At 42.3% G+C, this 20,348-nt stretch overlaps 1 protein-coding gene across 1 annotated transcript in view; it reads right to left on the bottom strand.

The window, feature by feature from the left end:
* Positions 1-1,503: 1,503 nt before the first annotated feature.
* LOC147712962 (vomeronasal type-2 receptor 1-like) overlaps positions 1,504-20,348 on the bottom strand; it is an 89,578-nt gene continuing 70,733 nt past the window's right edge. Inside the window, exons 4-5 of the mRNA XM_086919747.1 lie at positions 3,178-3,405; positions 1,504-1,584 (exon numbers count right to left, since the gene is read on the bottom strand). Of these exons, the coding sequence (XP_086775873.1) occupies positions 1,504-1,584; positions 3,178-3,405 (309 nt within the window). The remainder of the gene's footprint in view (positions 1,585-3,177; positions 3,406-20,348) is intronic.

Raw genomic sequence — 20,348 nt, 5'->3', positions numbered from 1 at the left:
TTCCGGGAGTTCTAGTCCAGTGTGAAAAAGTATGTTGGACAATTAGAGTTGATGTGCTTGTATTTCAAATATTTACTCATTGTGTAACTACGTTTATAAATAATGAAACAAAACCATGCTTTTCCAGAATAACGTGGTTCTGAGAGTCAAACAAAATGGAAACTATTAAGGTGAGTCATTTCTGCTTTCCCACACCATTTGCCTTGGAAGCACTTCAAATAGAGTTTATACGGTTTGGGACTCTTCTGAAGAGACTTGACAAAAAAGGAAATTAGCATATGGGAGTGCCATTTGTTTTCAAATTAGTTTAACTGTCTGTAGAGCACATTTTTGGAAATCGGTTTTAAGGGAAATTGGAAATTATTGAACACTAGCAGCCCGCCCCAGCGTTGCCTGGGGCAGAAAGGGGCTGGGGACAGTACACCCGCTCCCGCCCCGACCCCCTCCCGCACCGACTCCCTCCCGCCCGACTCACTCGCGCCCCCCTCCCGCCCAGACTCACTCGCACCCCCCTTCTTCCCCAACATTTTCATTTACTGCTGCCTCCTTCTTTCCTCCCCCTGCATCACAGTCTCCCTTTCCCTTTCCTTACCTGTACCGCCGCTCCTCCCTGCACAGCCGCTCGTCACTGCACCGCCCTCCTCCTTGTCGTCATCACGCACGTCGCGTCGCGTCGCGGCCAGCGCTAGGTCCCGGCCAGCGCTACTTTCAGGGGACTACTTTGTTTACAAACGCCTTCCATGGGGCAGAAAGGGGCTGGGGCAGTACACCCGCTCCCGCCCCGACCCCCTCCCGCACCGACTCCCTCCTGCCCAGACTCAATCACGCCCCCCTCCCGCCCAGACTCACTCGCGCCCCAGTCCCACCCAGACTCACTCGCGCCCCCCTCCCGCCCAGACTCACTCGTGCCCCCCTCCCACCCAGACTCACTCGCGCCCCTACCTCCTCTGAAACTGCTGCCTCCACACCTTTCCTCGGGCCCCGCAAAGATCCCGCAACCTTCAGCAGCTCCGAGCCGCGCTGCAGATGTCAGCGGCAGAGGAACTCTCTGTTCAGTGCGCTCAAGTGCGGACCCTCCGCTCCACCACACTCGTCGCTCGGACTCTCCAGCCCGGCACTCGGCTCCCCCATTGTCGCCATCTCGCACACAGCTCGCTGCAGAGCCGTAGACATAGAAGAGAGACACGGCCCTGAGAGACTGAAATCGAGGCATTACTGCACCGCCCTCCTCCTTGTCGTCATCACGCACGTTGCGTTGTGGCCAGCACTAGGTCCCGGCCGGCACTACTTTCAGGGGACTACTTTGTTTACAAACGTAATTTTTTAAAATTTACTTTTTTTTTTTAAATTTAAATAGCCTATGTCCATCTACACACCCTGACATGTTCATAGATGTATCGGGTGTGTAGATTGGCGCTGTGGTCCCCAAGTTTACCTGGCCAAAAGGTGCAAGTTCTCTCTTTATAATAGTAGTATAGATATATTTGGGTACATTTTAGTGGTTTATTCCACTTCAACAGGGAACTTTTGAAAAACAATTGTGACTGGCTCTATGGCCTGATGTACCGTGTACTTGCCAACATTCTGTTACAAAAATAAAGCTGGGGATTTCATGTTTCAAAAAATTAAGAAATGGCTTCTTGGCGCTCTGAGTCAGAGAAAATTAATAAAGGGGGATGCTGGGGACAGACGCTTGAATTGGTTGAGCTATCATCCGGTGCTCCAATAAAGCATTTACAGTTTTTCAGTATTGCAGATTCCATCCATTCAAGCAATTTACTCACTGATAATACGTGAACTCAAGATCTAGTACAATCTTTTTCCAGTGCTATTTCTCAGAGACAACAAGGGGCCCCATTTGTAGTATATTCCTTACTTGAATACTCACTTAAGTGCAGAGTACAGTGGTAATTGCCGATGGAATTAGGTTTTGTTTATTGTTCCTTGAAGAGTAAGATGGAAGGAGTAAACATTTAAGGCCAGAAAGGAGTCATAAGCATGAAAAGGAGACAGAGAAAGGAATAGGAGGTAGAGAAAGACAGTGGAATACACTTTGCAGTATTTAATGACAACAATCAGAATGATAGTGATAAAACCAGGGACCGGGCAAGGCCTTTTCCACCTTTTATTCTTCAGAGGAGGATAAATATACTATATTTAAATGGGTTATAGTAACAACCATTAATGTGTGTGTTGTATGGTAGCAGATGTGAGACGTCAGAGGCCTGAAGTTCCTCCTTGTATCACAAGCAAAATTCTAATTCATCTCACTCATTTTACTAAAACCCTGTGATAGTTTATATATGTAGTGGTTCAGCCCACTGATCCAAGGCATTGGCCCTGCTGCTTCTTCCTGGACCCTGCGTTGCTCCTCTCTACATATTTAACGCAGTCCTGCTTCGGAGCCCAATGCTTTCTGCTCTTTCTGTTTTCTCTTTTGTTAGGTGATGAAGAATTCATCAAGATTCGGTAATGTACAAAACAGGTACAGAATGTACAGCCGCAACCTGGCCGCATTTTGGAACTGCTGCTACTGCTACTCACCTGCAATATTTTCCATGTGTCACTTGTGTTCACTCCATAGAAGATATAGTAATTCGCTCTGCCACTGTATCCTTCCATATTATTATCTGTGTACTGTTATCTGCATGTGCATATCAGATATATTAAAATGTGAGAAAGTAATAGGAATTGGGTGCTTCAAATTGATAGTTTGATTTTATAATGCACAATGGGGACTTTGAATTATATAATATAGACATTTTATGCCCATTATATGCACATCTGCACCCCTTTAAAAGAACTTTGTCATTCTGGGACATGTCTATAGAAATGTTACGAGAACTTCATAGACCTGTACTACCTATTTTAACTCAACAATATTTGCGCTTGACACGTCACCTACCAGTGTTAGGTGAAATGAGAAGCCTAGAGTAAAATTATTTTGTTCCACATAGTAAATCCACAGCACCATACATTTGTTCCATGAATATGTTTACCATCAAATGGGAATTCCTTTCTGCAATATTTGAAAGCTATCTGATTGCCTCCTTCATATTATTATTTTCCTCTCTCGAGATTACCTTCAAAACATTAACTTACGCAGTGTGTGTTGTATAAAATAGTCAAACATAATAAATAAACATGATACACAGTGGGTCCTTCAAATAATCTGACCTGCTTTTCGTCACCATTCCACATGATGGCGCTCTCGTTTAGAATGAACTGGTGACTGTAAGGGGCACTGTAGTCAAAGGTGCCTACTTTTACTTGCTGGATAGAACCATCTGTTTGGCGTTGCCAGTTCAAAATATCAAACACGGCAGGTGGGTCACCATTTTCATTAAAGTACACGTCATCTCCATCAGAACTTCTAAAACGCACTCGTTTCAGGTAATGAAGAAGCTGATGAAGCAAAAAATGCATTATTATTTGCTCCTTACACAGAGTGTGAATTTTCAGTACATTGCTTTCTGAGCACTGCTGTGGGTACACCTGGCACTGATTATTTAGTAGTGCATTGTGAAGAAGTTGGAGCCTATAAAAATAAAATAGAATAGTCCTCGACAATTTATTATGTATAGAAAAGTGTGTGATACCACTGTGTGTATTTCACGCGCAACTTTCTTTTTCTGGAGTATGTAAAAACCCACATAGGTCTGATGTTTGTGACAAAGTCTAGTTCGCCACTGAAGAATCCAAAACATTGCTAACTTATCAGCTTAACGTTTATAAAATTGCATAAAAAGACAAAAGTTATTTTGGCTATGATGCAGCAGAATGATGTAGAGAGCTTTTATTTCACACAGGATTCTGAAAATATCTTCACTATTTCGATACCTCTAAATTTCACATTTGACACTTTTATGTATAATATGAGGGGTACATATGCATATCAAACCACACTATATAAAGCATTCTGGGGCATAATATCAAGGGGGTTTATCTCCGCTTTTTTGGCTTTAAAAGCCCTGGGCCTCATTTATGAAAAGTGACGCATCGCTGCGTGAAAACAGCGATGCGTCACTTTTCACTGCGCACTCCTTGTGACATTCCTGACGCATCATATTTAATGTATGACGCATCATGTCGCAAGGAGTTACAGATACGTCAGTATTTCTGACGTATATGTAAGCGCAAAAGTGACGCATTGCTGGACTGTGTCACAAAAGTGACGCAACTCCAGCAATGCGTCCTTTCACATGGGGAAAGCCCCATGTGAAAGGGCTTGCGTCAGTCTTACGCCTGCTGTGAGGCAGGCGCAAGATTTTGACGCAACAGCGTCCTAAAAGTGATGCAGTGAAATCTCATAGATTTCACTGCGTCACTATTATGAGGCTTTTTGCGGGGGAACGCCCCCTCTGCATACATTATACCTGACGCAGGTATAATGTGGCGCAGGGGTTTAAAAAGTGACCCATCTACCTAGATGCGTCACTTTTTAAATATGGCGCAACGAGGCGCATTTTTTACACCGCTGGTGCGTCACAAAAAGTGACGCACCGGCGGCGCAAAACTGACGCAAAGCCTTCATAAAAAAAGGCCCCAAGAAAGCGGAGATAAAATTATCTCCCTATTACCTAGCTGTCGCTAACACCAGTTAGCGACAGCTAGTAGGAGATAGCGACCATCTTGGGCCCCGCTTTGCATGTCAGTGAAATTTATCACTAATGACATGCAAAGTGGGCTTGCCAAGATGTTAGCGACTTGAAACAGTCGCTAACATCGCTATCTCCTATTACCAACTTTTGGAGATATTCGCGCTAAGCGTGAATATCTCCAAAAGCTAACATCTGCCCCTAAGCAGTTCTTAGCCATGTTATCCAATGGTAGGTGGATAACATCGCTAAGAGCATTAGCTCGGTAATGCATGAATATCGCTGACTTTTCAGTGATATTCATGCATTTTGGCCGATTCTTATCGCTTAGGAGATAAACCTTGATAATAGCAAGGTTCCTAAGCGATAGAAATCACCGCAGCACGGCGATAAAAATATTGCCGCTAAGCCAACATAGCAATAATTATCGCTAGTTGTTGGTAATATGCCCTAAGGTTCCTAAGCGATAAAAATCGCCGCAGCTCGGCGATAAAAATATTGCCGCTAAGCCAACATAGCGATAATTATCGCTAGTTGTTGGTAATATGCCACTCTGTTCCTACAGAAATCCTCATCCCAGTATTTTTTACTCATTAGTATGTTTTTTATAAAATCACAAATAAACATATTTTTTCCATTTGTTAAGATTGCTGCTATGTATGTATTTAATGCCCTGTCAATGGACTCATTGCAAAACGTGATCTTATGCGCAAATGATAAAATGTTTATTTCACATGTGCAGACCTGTGGTGCACTTGTGCAGAGGTTTGATGCAAGTTTGTTTATTCTTCTACTCTACAGGAAAAAATAAATAACATGTAATTTGGCGTTCAAGCATAGTAATCATAGTTTATTAATCAAGTTACTTTTGATGGCAAGGTAAGAAGTTGTGTTTATTTATTTATTTTTACTTATCCCGTTGTATGTCGTCTTACCCGACCCCCACCACACCCTGCTCCTTCCTGGCGTCTCTTACCAGAAAGAGGCAGAAAGTGTACAATTCCAATAAATAAATAAAACTCAAGCCTAAACTTTACACGGGATGGCTTGACGCACAGCTGGGACGCAGAAGGATGAAGCACTTACTAATTCACAAACTTAATTAATTGGGGGATCGACAATAGCAGACCATAATTTCCTTAACTTGTATTTATTAAGAACTAAAAATATGTCCATTCTCAGGTCCAAGCAAATATCTACGGATGGTTTTCAACTGTATGGAAAGCATAGCACCCGCTAAACAGTTTAGTTTTCCTTCAAAGCGCAATTGCATTGTGATTTAGGAGCATAATTTCAATTCAATTCCATTTCTATTTATTTTGATATGGAACTCCAATGGAGTTCCACAAAAGTACACAAATAGATAAAAAAGAGAAACTTTGTGTACAGTACTAAGAGGCATATTATCAAGGGGGTTTATCTCCGCTTTTTTGGCTTTAAAAGCCAAGAAAGCGGAGATAAAATGATCTCCCTATTACCTCGCTGTCGCTAACACCAGTTAGCGACAGCTAGTAGGAGATAGCGACCATCTTTGGCCCCACTTTGCATGTCAGTGATATTTATCACTAATGACATTCAAAGTGGGCGTGCCAAGATGTTAGCGACTGGAAACAGTCGCTAACATCGCTATCTCCTATCACCAACTTATGGAGATATTCGCGCTACACTCGAATATCTCCAAAAGCTTAACACCTGCCCTGAGCAGTTCTTAGCCATGTTATCCAATGGGAGGTGGATAACATGGCTAAGAGCATTAGCTCGGTAATGCATGAATATTGGTGACTTTTCAGCGATATTCATGCAATGCGGCCGATTTTTATCGTATTTGCGATAAACCTTGGTAATACCAAGGTTTATCTGCGATAAAAATAGCCGCAGCTCAGCGGTAAATTTTTGTCTCTAACCAAGCTATAGTGATAATTATCGCTTATAGAATTGGACACAGATACCTGTTGTCAAGTACTGACGGGAGGTGCACAGGCGCTATCACGTAGGATTAAAATGCACAATGGGCTAGAGCAGGGCCCCACTATTGTTTTCTTTGTATATATCTGATCTCCCCGCTGCTTTGAATTCAGTACAGGGAGATGCCCCCTAAGATTGGCATAATGTCTGTTGGATCTTTGTTATAAGCAGATGATGTTGCAGTCTTAAAAACATATGCCTTGCACTTTGTAACTTCCTGCAAACAAATAATACATGACACATTTCACAGATTCTCTCCTCACTTAGAATTTTGTCCAATATACCAATGACGTCAACAAATTAATTCTTAGTAAAAGAGTTAGTCTTCTAATACCATGAGGGAGGTTCCAGGTTAAATAAAGCTGTGGATTATTTCCCACCGCGCTACCACAGACTACCTCATTGTGAGACTTAGTCTGACTTTAGCCAGTGTCTCTAGCCAAGCTGATAGAGGAAACCACTTCTTTATGAACAGCTTTAATTCAGTTTTTGGCATGGGGGAATCAGTATGCAAGGTAAGCCCAAATGAGTCATTTGCAGGTAAAAAGGACCTAAATAATGTTGAGTGGTCTTTTAGCTTGTCAAAAATGTCTATTCTTAAAGAAGCCCTAAGGGTGCCCTCATCCTCCTAACACAAAGAGTTACCCCAACTTAAAACTGCAACCAAGGATAAAATGTATGAGGAAATTAAACCAATTCCAGACGCAAGACATGTACAGCAGCCTGAGAATTTAGATTGCAAATTTGGCAAAGAATTCTTCCTTCGGCTTCGTCAAAAGAAAGCCAGTATTTCATATTCAGTACCTCAGCAGCATATATTAATGAGAGAGGAATTTTTACCTTCAAAACTGACAAAACATGACTGAAATGGCATTTCCCACATATTTTGTGGAATCTGTTTAAAGCTCCAGCCTGGGAGACAGCCTTGCTAACACAGAGATTAATGTGCTCTAGATCGTGCCCTGTTTTTGAAAAGACCTTCCCCAGATATAAGTAGGAATCAACAAATTCTATTTCTTCCGATCCCAGAGACCACTTAAAACATCTTTTGATTCTATCACCTCCTTTGCGGAAGACTATAATTTTGATTTTAGCAATATTACATTTCAAAAGTAGGCTTCTGCGTATTTAGTTAGGGCATTCAGGCGATTGCAGACCAATAGGCGTCAAATTAAAACTGCAACATCAACTGCTTATAACAAAGATCCAACAGACTTTATGCCAATCATAGGGGGCATCTCCCTGTACTGAATTCAAAGCAGCGGGGAGATCAGATATATACAAAGAAAACAATAGTGGGGCCAACAAGCAGCCCTGCTCTAGCCCATTGTGCATTTTAATCCTACGTGATAGCCCCTGTGCACCTCCCGTCAGTACTTGACAACAGCTATCTGTGTCCAATTCTATAATAAGACCCAAGAGATGCTGTGGTATACCAAGTTGGGTAAGCTTTCTCCACATCATTTGTCGATTGACTTTGTCAAACGCTGTGGAGAAATCAATAAACGCCATGTAAACTGACATACTTCGCGAAAAAACATATTTCTCAACAATGGTCTAGACAACTACAATGTTGTCCAAAGACCCATGGGGGCATATTACCAACGTTAAGCGATATTTATCGCAAACGATGCTTAGCAACAAATTTTTTATCACTAAGCATCGCCGGAAATTATCGCAGAGATAACTTGCTATTAGCAAGGTTTATCTCAGAAATGATAAAAATCCTCACGCTAACTACCAATTGAGAGATTATCACTGGAAAACCAACGATAATCTCTCAAAGTTTGGTGTTAGCTTGATGATAAGGGCTCACAAACTTAGCCATGATATCCACCTTCCATAGGATATCATGGCTAAGTCAGGAAAATACCAGGTGTAAAAAAAGCAGTGCTAAACGCGGTTAGCGCTGCTTTTTTTTATCACTAACAGGGTTAGCGAAATCCTTGATAATAGGAGATATGTCGCTTAACAACATTTCTCCTATTATTTTTCCCTGGAACGCCCCCTTTGCATCTCATTAGAGATGCAAGGGGAAGCATCGAGAAAAAGGGTGCTAACATGCAAATTTGCGTGTTAGCACCCTGTTGCTGATAGGGAGATACTTTTATCTCCGCTTTCTTGGCTTTTAAAGCCAAAAATGCGGAGATAAATCCCTTGATAACATGCCCCATGGTTTCTTCTAAAGCCAGCTTGCTCTGGAGGTAAGATGTTCTGATCATATACCCATTGCTGTAGATGACATAGAATACTCTTTGCGCATAACTTGCCCGAGGCATCCAACAAAGCAATCTGTCCAAAATTAGCTGGTGTTGTTTTTGGACCCTTTTTATATAAAGGGAAAATGATACTCCCTTTCTAAGAGGGCAGGATGTTATTCATTCCGAAGCAATGTTTGAACAGTGGGGCTAAACAAGTTCCCCATGCGGCTGATTCCTTTTTGATTAGCGTGATCGGAATTCCATCCGGCCCTTGTGCACCAGAGGTTTGGGCATTGTTTATGAAACCTACTACCTCGTCCCCTGATGGGAGATCCTATTCAAGGAGAGAAGACTCTTCTATACATATTGTTGTTAAAACTACTGAAATGTTTATTTTATATAATGAAGAAATATAATCCGCCCACTCCTTTTCTGGAATCGGTATAGGTAAAGCCCTCTCCCTTGAGTCGCAATATTCCGCAATCAGATGCCAGTACTTTCTTGAGCCTTTGGCCCTTCCAGCTTCCCTCAGCCCAATCCACTTAGCATCAGACTCCCTTCTCTTTTCGCTGAGTTTACAATGGCTACTTATTTGCTTAAGACAATTAATTTCCTGCTTAGACCTATTGAAAATTGGACATATTGATTATTAATTAGTCGATTAATTTCCTGGTTTAACAATTGCAATGATGACATACCCTTTTTTTAACAACCGGGGACCAGCAGATCTTAAACTTAAGTTCTGCATGCCTTCCATTTGGGCTTCGAAGTCCTGTATATTATTTGCATCTGCATGGCCCTCCTGTTCTACATGAGCCTTCCTCACTATTAAACTCACTTCAATTACATTTTTAAACGTCCAGAAAGAGCAACTATTTGCTCTCTTATAAACCACCTTGCCCTGGCCCGAGTTCCCTGGGTTCAGTGCCGGAAGATCAAAAGTCACTGTCATGCCTACTATACCATGGTCACTCCATACCAATGGAAGGACAAATAGATTTTCGCAAGCCCCAAACATATGATAAGACACAACCACATAGTCTAAAATACTGTGAACGTGAAAAATAAATTGGGCTATTTTATCAACTGGCACTCTTCCATTTGAATTAACTACGGGGCATATTATCAAGAGCGGCGTTAAAATGATTGCCGTTTTAGCGGCAGGAAACTTCTGCTAAAGCAGCAAAAATGGGCTTGTTAATATGCCCTGGAGAATTCCAATAAAAACCTATGTTCACACCAGAGCATGGGTTTCTATTAAGAATGAGAGAAATGGGTGAAATGCTATATTTCCAATTATTAAAACAGAAACCTCATATATTCAAGATTAAATAACAAGTATTTCTACATGCTAAAATGCATATAGTCATTTTACAAAAGTGTCACAAAAGTGAGAATCTTCTAGCAAGCAGTAAGAGAGGTGATGATTGTGAGATCCTCCCTAACCTAGGGGTAGAACCAAGAAGATGCCTTCAAAACAAAGAGCACATGTTGGTGAACGATTCAAATTGGTGGGGGTCCAATCCTCTTAGGACTACCACAAGCACAGTTATGGGCACAAATACAGTCCCAATTAAAAGCCCCTGCAAAACATTATGGGCCGAGATTAGCAATGAGAGGTGAATATTATAGTATCCAAATATTCTACAAAGAGCTGCAGTTCACCTCGTCATCCCCAGATGTCCCTGATGAGGCAAATGCAATAGCATTTAAAATATTATACATCAAGCTGCAGTTCACCTCGTCGTCCCTAGATGTCCCTGATGAGGCAAATGCAATAGCATTTAAAATATTATACATCAAGCTGCAGTTCACCTCGTCGTCCCTAGATGTTCTTGATGAGGCAAATGCAATAGCATTTAAAATATTATACATCAAGATGCAGTTCACCTCGTCATCCCTAGATGTCCCTGATGAGCCGAACGCAATAGCATTTAAAATATTATACATCAAGCTGCAGTTCACCTCTTCGTCCCAAGATGTCCCTGATGAGTAAAATTAAAAAACATTGAAACCCTTTCATGAATGCTAATAATGATGATAATCTTATCCCATAATGCTTTGCAGGGGCTTTTAGTTATATTTTTGCCCACAACTGTGCTTGGGATGGTTCTAAGAGAATGGGACCACCACTGAATTGTTCAGAATGATATGCTCTTTGTGCTCAAGGCATCTGCTTGGTCCTCCTCCTAGGATAGAGGGGACCCCAAAATCATCACCTCTCCCATTGTCTGATGTTTATTATTACCATAGTTAATTTTTGTGAATTGGGTATATGCTTTTAAGCATGTAAAGTTGGTTTATTAAAGCATTATTTGATGCAGTTTAATAACTGATTCTGCATGCTTAGTTTTTATTGGAATTCTTAAGGGCATATTATCATGCCAATTATCTCTGCTTCCTAAATCAGTGATAATTATTAATTCCCTGACTGATAATATGCCTCCAAATCTGGACATCTGATAACTGTCCAACAAGGAGAAGCTCTGTATATCTGTTTTCATTTCTTATGATAAAAGAATCCCAGGGATATGCCAAGATTCTTCTTTATTAATATTCGCATAAATCTCTAGAGCAGAGTTGGAAATCTTGGCATATAAGTCTCCCACTATTACCACTAATAAGCATTCTTCCCTGATGGCTATGTCATGAATGTAAAGAAAAAGAATGCTCATTAAGTAATCAAAATTTCTCCCAGGAATGGACTTACAGATTGAAGAATGACGGAAAACCTTCTGGTTCAAGTTAATTGAGTTCTTGAGCAAAATGGAAATCCCACCCACTAGCATGACCTCTTTTAAAACAATTAGCGTGGCAGTAGAAAATAAAATAACCTTCACAGTCAAAATCCTTGCAAGACCAAGTTTCTTGCAAACAGATGATTAAAGGATTCATTGTTTTCAGAAAGTTCTGTTTCGCCTCATTTTGACCCAAACCAGCCATATTCCAAGACAAAAGTAACCCACCCAGGCTACCTCAAAGGAGCTCTCCTTTCTGATACCGAACAGGAGCATACCACTGGGCCTTTGAGAGGAGTAGCACGTGTAATTCAAATGTGTGCAGCAATGTTCACAGGGACCATGGTGCATCAGCAGTGGGCACTGCTGAGGAGAAAGACTGCAAACTCTTCCAGGTATGTCGGTGGTAAGCAGCCGAAGATCGCTGATGTGTGCTTAAACCAACCTGTGGCCCAGCGATACCTGTCTGGCAATAAACCGCACTAGGTGCAAAAGGATACAAAAATTAACATTTATAGTGCACACTTGTACAGCACATGCCACAAAATAAATGGCATTTCGATGCTTGGTTAAAACTCCTTGTCAGGGCATCTCCTCCATACCATCATTCACAAAACCATGTGATGCCATTAAGCTTCTCCTGACATCTTGCTGGTCGGCTCATTGCTGCTCCTGCCTGAATTGACAGTAGGCTGAGGCGAAGTTAACAGAACTCTGTGAAGTGACCAAGCCGAGGTCCACAAGAGTCGGAGTGCGCTAGGTTGTGCAATTCATGCAGATTTTGAGCGCTGGGTGTTTGTCCCATGCTGGAAAATATTTGCAAACTGTACCCTGTGCAGCGCAAGAGGGCGCTGCTTCATTCTGCCCCTTGAAAAGATTTTCTACCCAGGCAGCAGCTTCCTCAACGCTAACAGATGGTTTCTCAACGCGAGCAGTTGCGACCATATGCGACAGCCTGCATTGAGGAACGATACACGGGGTGGACCCCATGCCACCGAACTGGCTGACCAAATGTGTAAATAATTTATCGCAAAGGAGTTCATTTGAAAATAAGAAACACGCTGGTATTGGTGAAGCATTTTGTGAACAAATTGAGTGTAGCTGCATACTAAAATGTATCAGTGCAAAGTATATGTGGCATTTAGATCCAATAGTTATATGAAGTAGACCTGATAGGGGGTACTTAGGTTTTGCGTACGGGTAGTACATAAGGGGAAGACCTCATATCATGTACGGAGGAAAGGAAAATATTTTGCTATTTAAAAAGATTAAGAATTTCTTTAAAAAGGACAAACCGATTAAAAATAGAGAAGGGATTATTATTCCTCCACCAAATGCGCCTGCAACATACATGATGGTAGAGAGGGGCTCTCACACCTGTATGTGGTTAGAGAACTGGACTGAGTACACAAAAGATGATGGTGTTTTGGCATTTCCAGATCATGGTACCTTTAATGGTAGACGTTTGTACAATTTAAGAACATGCATGAATGAATTAGATCCCAGGCCTAGATTAATTCAGTAGGACGCATTAGAGGAATGGGAGACTGAGGCTTTTGAGCGAGATAGACCCAGAAGTGACAGGAATTAGAGTACATTTTATCTCAGATTTCCAAAATAGACAAGAGATAAACAAATGAAGAAATGGAGACAGTCTATGTTAGTAGGAGGATTATCTCCTGTACGGACTTTGGAGGAAGCTTCAGGAAGCAAATGCACAGAGAAAATGAAAAATGTAATGATTAGTTGTGAGCCCGATGATGACTACTTGGAGGATTTGTTAATGAAAAGTCCACCACCTTACCATGAGGAAGCTAATAGGGTTAACCCTAGCACCCCGTTCTTAAATCCACCTTTGGTTCAGCAAGTAGTGCATGAAACCTCGTTAGAAAAAGTGTTACAGGAAAGGGAACAAGAAGCCATAAATAAACAGAGAAGTGAACTAATTCAGAACATTTCACAGCTAAATATGAGTCCTGAAACCTTGATCATTCTAGTAACCATAGGTCCCGTTGTTCCATTATATGGAGAGAAGAAGACCTGTCCTAGAACTCCTGTTTAACTACACCTGTAGTGCAACCTAGAAAAGAACCCTTGATAGTTGATGATCAAGCAAGTGAATGTGAGTCAGTGATTTCCCTGATATATTTACCTATAAGGGAACCGATGGGTGATTCTGTCAGGAAAAACACTCCTGGAACTTCTAAAGAGGTACGAATGGAAACATCCTCAGGTACAAGAAGTGCTACTGTAGTAACCCCAGAAGAAATAGAGAGATGGTCCAGAGAAATGGAAAAACCAAATTCCCAGCCGAAGGTATTGGATATTGGTAAATTAGAGTTGAATTAGAGGAACTGATGGCTGGAAATGTGGGATTAGAAAGGTTAAACACTCTCAGTGAGGACAAATTGTTGTTTATATGGCAAAGTATCACTCGCAATACTAAAACATTTAATGAAAAGTTAATGAGTTTGGCTTTTGAAATGGGAATTAATATTACCAGTCAGTCAAATTGGCTTTATTTCGATATAAAAATATATTAAAAAGCAGTACATATACATTACAGTAGGGATAAAAAGATAAAAGCCTTGCCATAGAATACAACCATACTAAATATAATACAAATGGCGGCAATAAATTACATAAAATGGTCTAACAAGATGACCTAAATTAAACAATATACATTAGCCTTTTTGACCTAATCATCCACCCCCATCTTAAAAACTTCACTATACCACAGACAAATAGGGGCCGTGTATCAGACTTCAAAATTCGCAAAGCCACACTATAATGTCTGGTGCCCAACTCTTTGCACAAGGGTTTTAACCAACTAGTGTGAGGAGCTTTATAGGTTGAGCATTCAAACAAAAGGTGGGGCACCGACTCAATCCTAGAAGGGCAGGAAGATGCAGTTTGTGCCGGGATCTTCCAGCGTGCAGTCAGTTCTCCCACGGGGAGGGTGCCTATTCTGAATTTGAAATATAAAGCCCTATCTCTAGGTATTAAAATAATGTCAAGATAGGGTTCCCGGAGGGCTGCATCCTTCACTTTTAAAAATTCTCTGGCGGATTTGCATAAATTGGGATCAATGTTTCTCCTACTCGTTACCCAATTCCAATACACTCTTTTTAGAGCTGAAATGGGAGGGGCGCACCTGGACTGCCAAGCCTCTCCAAGAACCAACTCACCTAGCAAATGCTCTACACCCATTAACCACCTTATTTTTGACCAGCCAGACATAGATAGTATTTCCTTCAGCCCCTCTGCATAGCTGTCAAGTTTGGGGACCCTCCAAATGCGGGCCCAAAGAAGAAGGGGTCTCAGTCTGGCCTGGTCTTTAATGGAACGGAAGCCCATATCCAGGAGCAGTGGGAGAGTGGGGGTACTATTGGGGAGACACATCAAGTCCTTCAAAAATGTATTTTCTGAAGAGGATAGCTGGTCTACATTCTGTGCTCCCGAAAGCTCTGCCCCGTATAGCGCCGCACTAACGCCTCTTGACATATAAATATCTAACAACAGGGCAATAGGTTTAAAAGTGAATAATCTGTGTTCCTTAAGGAGAGCCCCCACCACCCTTTTGTGACTTAATAGCATTTTTTTGAGATGACTGTTCTATCTCATGGTGTCAGAGAGGCGGATACTTAAGTAGTCAAACTCCTTAACTCTTTCTAGGGTTACCATATTCAGTACTGGCGGCCGCTAAAGTATTTTAGAAGGGTTCAGAACCAAATATTTTGTTTTTTCAGCATTGATCTTTAGGCCCCTAGTCTCACAAAAAGATTGGAAGTTGTCTAGGAGGCTCTGCAGACCAGCCGGGGATTTAGAAATCAAAAGGGTGTCATCTGAAAATAATAAAGTTGGTATTCTTCTTCCGCCAGGGAAGGTGCGTCAGCAGGATTTTTTAAAAGATGCTCCACCACTCCGTTCACATATAATGAGAACAGAGTGGGGGCAAGGACGCACCCCTGGCGGACACCTCTATTTACTGTTATTCGAGTGGTACTATAGAAGCGGGAGAAATGCTCAAACCATAATACCTCGGGAATATTACATGTAATAAGTAAGTATGTGGGCCTGATTCCTTGATCTCACTAAGTCCCAAAAGCCCCTAGAATCTCTCCCAAGACTAGCCGCTTTCAGATCACACCAAAACTGATTCTCCCACCCCTTCTTAGTCTCACTAATAGCTGCCCTATACCTCTTCCTGGCAACACTAATCAACCCGATTTCCTTTGTTTTGACTACAATAATTAATTAGCTTTTTGCTCTCCGACAGGTGTAAGAATACCATCCTGGATTACCCTTGAGACGGCCCGTTCCCCTGTTTTGCCATGTCGACTGGCTATAATAAAGAGATCTCCTAAAGTTTTGATAGTGTGGCAAAAGAGAGAAGATACCTCCTGGGTGTTCATGCTAATGGACTGCAGCCTAATTAAAGTCTTGGACAAAATTGACCCTATTTCTAATACCTTCCCCTCATTGATAACAACCTTGTCCCATTTCAGGCGTCACCCGCAATTCGAGGGACAGACTGCGCCTGTCAACCTCGACACATGAGGCGCCTGAGGAACTTTATCCATTTTCCATATGAGAGACAGGGACAGAATCAGTGGATTGTGGTCACTGTCCGTAGATGGTAAAACTACCATGTCCAACAGGTAGGCCCAAAGCTTAAGGTCCAGAAAGATGTAATCAATTCTGGATGAGTGGCCAACCCTGCTGAACGTGTGAGCACCGGGAGGGGGGGGGGGGGGGGGTCAGAAACTGTTCTCCCATTTGCTGCCCCTAGCCCATACTCCATTGTGAGGGCATTTAATTGGTACACAGAAGAGGTTCCCTTGAGTAAGGTGTTCAATAAGAAAACTTAATTCACAAATCAATTAGAACAATGAAGTTGAGAATTTTTTTTTACAGTTTATTAATTACACAAGATATTTAAAAAAAAACACAAGTGGAAAAAAACACCACTGTACACAAATAAAACCAGTTAAGAAGCAATGTTGATACAAAAAAGGGGGGACAGACAACAGTAAGACATCCAATTGTACAATTCTGGGTGTATATTCAAACTCAATGTGACACCCATGTGCTGTGCACAAATTTATCTTGTATCAACACAGGTGTCCGAGTCTAAGAATTATACTTGGAAATGCGTCGACGCGTTTCAGTGGTTGGTTTGGTTTTGGCCCACCTTTGTCAAGACACTATGTTCTGTCTGTCGTATTTCTGGGGTCAATAAAATCACCCTCTGTAATCTCCTTTGGAAAAAGTGATTCTGTTGTGGCAGTATATATTTTAAGATAGGTTGACTGACATCGTTCTTCCTTCATATATTTGTATAACCGGCTTCAGTTTAATGGTTTAAGGATCGTAAAGATAAACGTGCCGTGCTTGGGGAATATTGCTTGTCAAATAACGTCTTTTTCATTAAAATGAGGGAACCAGGGGCGCTTTCATCATGTCCTCCCGGTGGAAACAATTGTTTCACTATTCAACCATGGAGAACTGCCTGCTTCTCAGGTCCAAAACCAAACCAACCACCGAAACGCGTCGACGCATTTCCAAGTATAATTCTTAGACTCGGACACCTGTGTTGATACAAGATAAATTTGTGCACAGCACATGGGTGTCACATTGAGTTTAAATATACACCCAGTATTGTACAATTGGATTTCTTACTGTTGTCTGTCCCCCCTTTTTTGTATCAACATTGCTGGTTAATTTTGAATTGTATGTATGTTTATCTTTTTTTTAAAATACTTCTTAACTGGTTTTATTTGTGTACAGTGGTGTTTTTGTCCACTTGTGTTTTTTTTTTTAAATATCTTGTGTAATTAATAAACTGTAAAAAAAAAATCTCAACTTTATTGTTCTAATTGATTTGTGAATTAAGTTTTCTTATTGAACACCTTACTCAAGGGAACCTCTTCTGTGTACTGGTTGGTCAACCCTACTTCCCTTGAACCTAGTTAAGGGGTACCTCTCACTTTGTTCTACTAGGGTATTTAATTGTACAGCTCGTTGGGACCACCGCTTAATGGGTGCTACAGCTAAAGGTGGAATACCTCTCCTGGTATCCTCGTCTATGGTACCCAAAATAACATCTGCTGCCAGAGGCTCATAAGAGCAATTAAAGTCACCGGCAAGCAAAAGGTAGGCATTGGGACTACATGTTCTAAGTTCATCCTCGAGGGCCCCTAGAGTCAGTGAAGACAGGCCACCATTGGGGCCTCTAACATAAATATTAAAGATCTCCAGGGACTGCCCTCTGAGGGGCCTTCTCACTGAAAGCCTCTGTAAGTCAGGAGACTTGGTTACTATGTGTGTGATCTGACAGCCCAATGAGATACTAACCCAAGCAAGCAGGCCGCCAGATGGACGACCCCTCCCTGAGGGTGAGGCAATAGCAGGAACGAAGAAGGTCGTATAACCGACCTTATATCGTGGTTCCAAACCCCATGTCTCCAGGAAGATGTCTAACCCAAAAGACTCGATGAGGGTGTTCCACTCAGGTACTTCTAAGTTTCGGGAAATGCCCGCTATATTCCAGCTGACAATTTTCAGATCATGATTGATTGTCGCTTGCTCGGCTAGGGGTCGCTGCGTGCCCAGACTTGACTCGGAACCAGACTCTTTTGCTACGCCCTCCACCCCTACCAATGCACTAGAGGCAGTCGGACTTGGTCCTGTACAGGAATTTATATAGCGCAAATCACCAACCGGTCTCTAAGCGCTTGCTTAGGGAACCCGTCCTGGTATTCCCCTGTGAGATAACCCCGGCAGGGTATCCGCAAGGTGAAAGCCAGGCATCCCGCCGCGAGGGGCCATTGTGGAGATTAAGCAAGCTATTGCCCAGAGTCGCAGAGAATTGTCGAGTCCATGGAAATTTTTTAGGACTCAAGACCCCGCCGAGCCAGGATTTGAACCCTGCTCCCGGGCTGACCTCTGCTTCCAGGTCTGCTTCCTCTAACCAGTGAGCCACACTTCTCCACCAGGTACAATCTCCTCCAGGTACAATCATGTTCAGTAAACCAGAGAAGAGAGCAGTAGATGATTCATGAGGACAGAGAGCCCCCTTGTCCTCATGATTACTCATACCGCAGTTCATAGGTACTACAGAGACAGCAGGGAGTTTTCTAGTAGGTTTATGACCATCGCGTCAACAGCCCAACCATGGCTGATAAGAACTAGGGCCTATGTTCTGACACATCAAATTAAAGGGTGCTTTTAAAATGGGATGGGTAAAGTGATCGTCAGAAAACCTTCTCCAGGAGTGATATCCATGGTTCTGCCATTGGGTCTGGGGCACTTGTTGTGGATAAAAATGCCCCAAACCAAGTGCTCTTATTCCACTATTGTCGGGATCGTGATAATGATTGCAAATGAAGTTTACGGCACGCGTATTCCGAAAATTAACTAGGATACAATCGCCTGGGACATGCTAAGCTCTTGTCCCCACCCAGCCAACTCTTCTAGCGAACAGAACCTTTCCATCTATTTGTCTCATCAGAGGCCTGTTGTTGTTTAGCCAATATGAAGTCTTGTTTTTGAGTTCAGAGTATGATTCTGTTTTACCAGGCAGACCTACATAGGGCATGCTTGCAGGAGGCAAGTCAATAATCAGGAATACTAGGCCATTCGCTGTCTGTTTCACCCGATTTATGGGCTGAGTTTATTCTCTCATTTGCTGCTTTACTGGGAATATTTTTGTCTTTATGAGTCTGCGTGAATGCAATGATACTACCACTCTCACCTTCTATGGCTGCTACATTGCTAGGGATATTTTTGTCTGCTTGTGGTTGGGAGGGTTCCCTATCTCTGGGTCCCTTATCCCGTTTTGTTGTCAGGTGTTTACTTATTTTGCTCCCCTTTTTTGTAGTTGATACTGGGGGATTTTTTTTACCCGTTATCCCTAGGGGACCTTTTTGTTTTGGAGAAGCAGCATGACATGCCTGCGGCTGATCTTGCACCTTCTGTTCAGCAAGGCTATTTTTTGAATGCAGTTTAATTAATGCCTTTACGGAAAAGAAGTTATCAAGGGTCCTTTGTTCAAAGCTATCAAGCCTTATTGAAAGAGCATTTATCCTCTCAAGGACCGGCAATATAAAGGACTTCATGATCTGTTCGATATGGGCAATGAGAGGAATATCTGTAGGGGGACTTGGTGAGCTTTCTAGGTTAAAACTTTCACCAGGCAGCGGAGCAATGTTAGTATTAGAAGTTCCGCTGTTGGTTTGGGCAGAGGGTTTCTCCAGTAGGGCCTCCAGTCTTTGCAGGAAAAGTTCACCTGGTATTGGGCCTCCGGTTTCGGCTAGAGTGGTTACAGGATCTGATACATGGCTGCTATTATTCGTATCCTGTTGTACTTTATTCCTTTCAACCCATTTCTGTTTCTTTTTCCTGTTGTCGCCTGGACTCCCCTTGGTCTTTTGGGCAAGAAGGTTTTCTCTAAAAGCGAATTCAGACCTAAGCCTAGCTAGCTGGCCTCTGGTAGTTACACGCGGGCTATTTACGCTTTGGTCGCCTTCAGAAATTGAGATTGAAATTATTGACCTTCCACGGGTCTCGCTAATTTTAGAGTCTTCTAGCTGGGATAAGGGGGTGATCGGAGTCTGTGACAGCCTATCATGTAGGGATAGAGGTGGTGTCGCGCAGGGTACATTACTAGTCGCGGGAGATGAAGCTTGCGCCGTTGTAACCTGGCGGATACCTGGAAGAGAAGCAAAGGAGGGTACCAAGATTGAATCTTTGGAATTGGTGATAAACATTGATATACTAGAGGGGGGCAAGGGAGGAAGAAAACCCACAGGCAGTGACAAACGACGTTCTGTACTTTCTATTGC

Source organism: Lissotriton vulgaris, chromosome 5, assembly GCF_964263255.1.
Source record: "Lissotriton vulgaris chromosome 5, aLisVul1.2, whole genome shotgun sequence".
In the NCBI taxonomy this organism is placed as follows: Eukaryota; Metazoa; Chordata; class Amphibia; order Caudata; family Salamandridae; genus Lissotriton; species Lissotriton vulgaris.
This window is presented reverse-complemented; position numbering and strand designations above follow the sequence as displayed.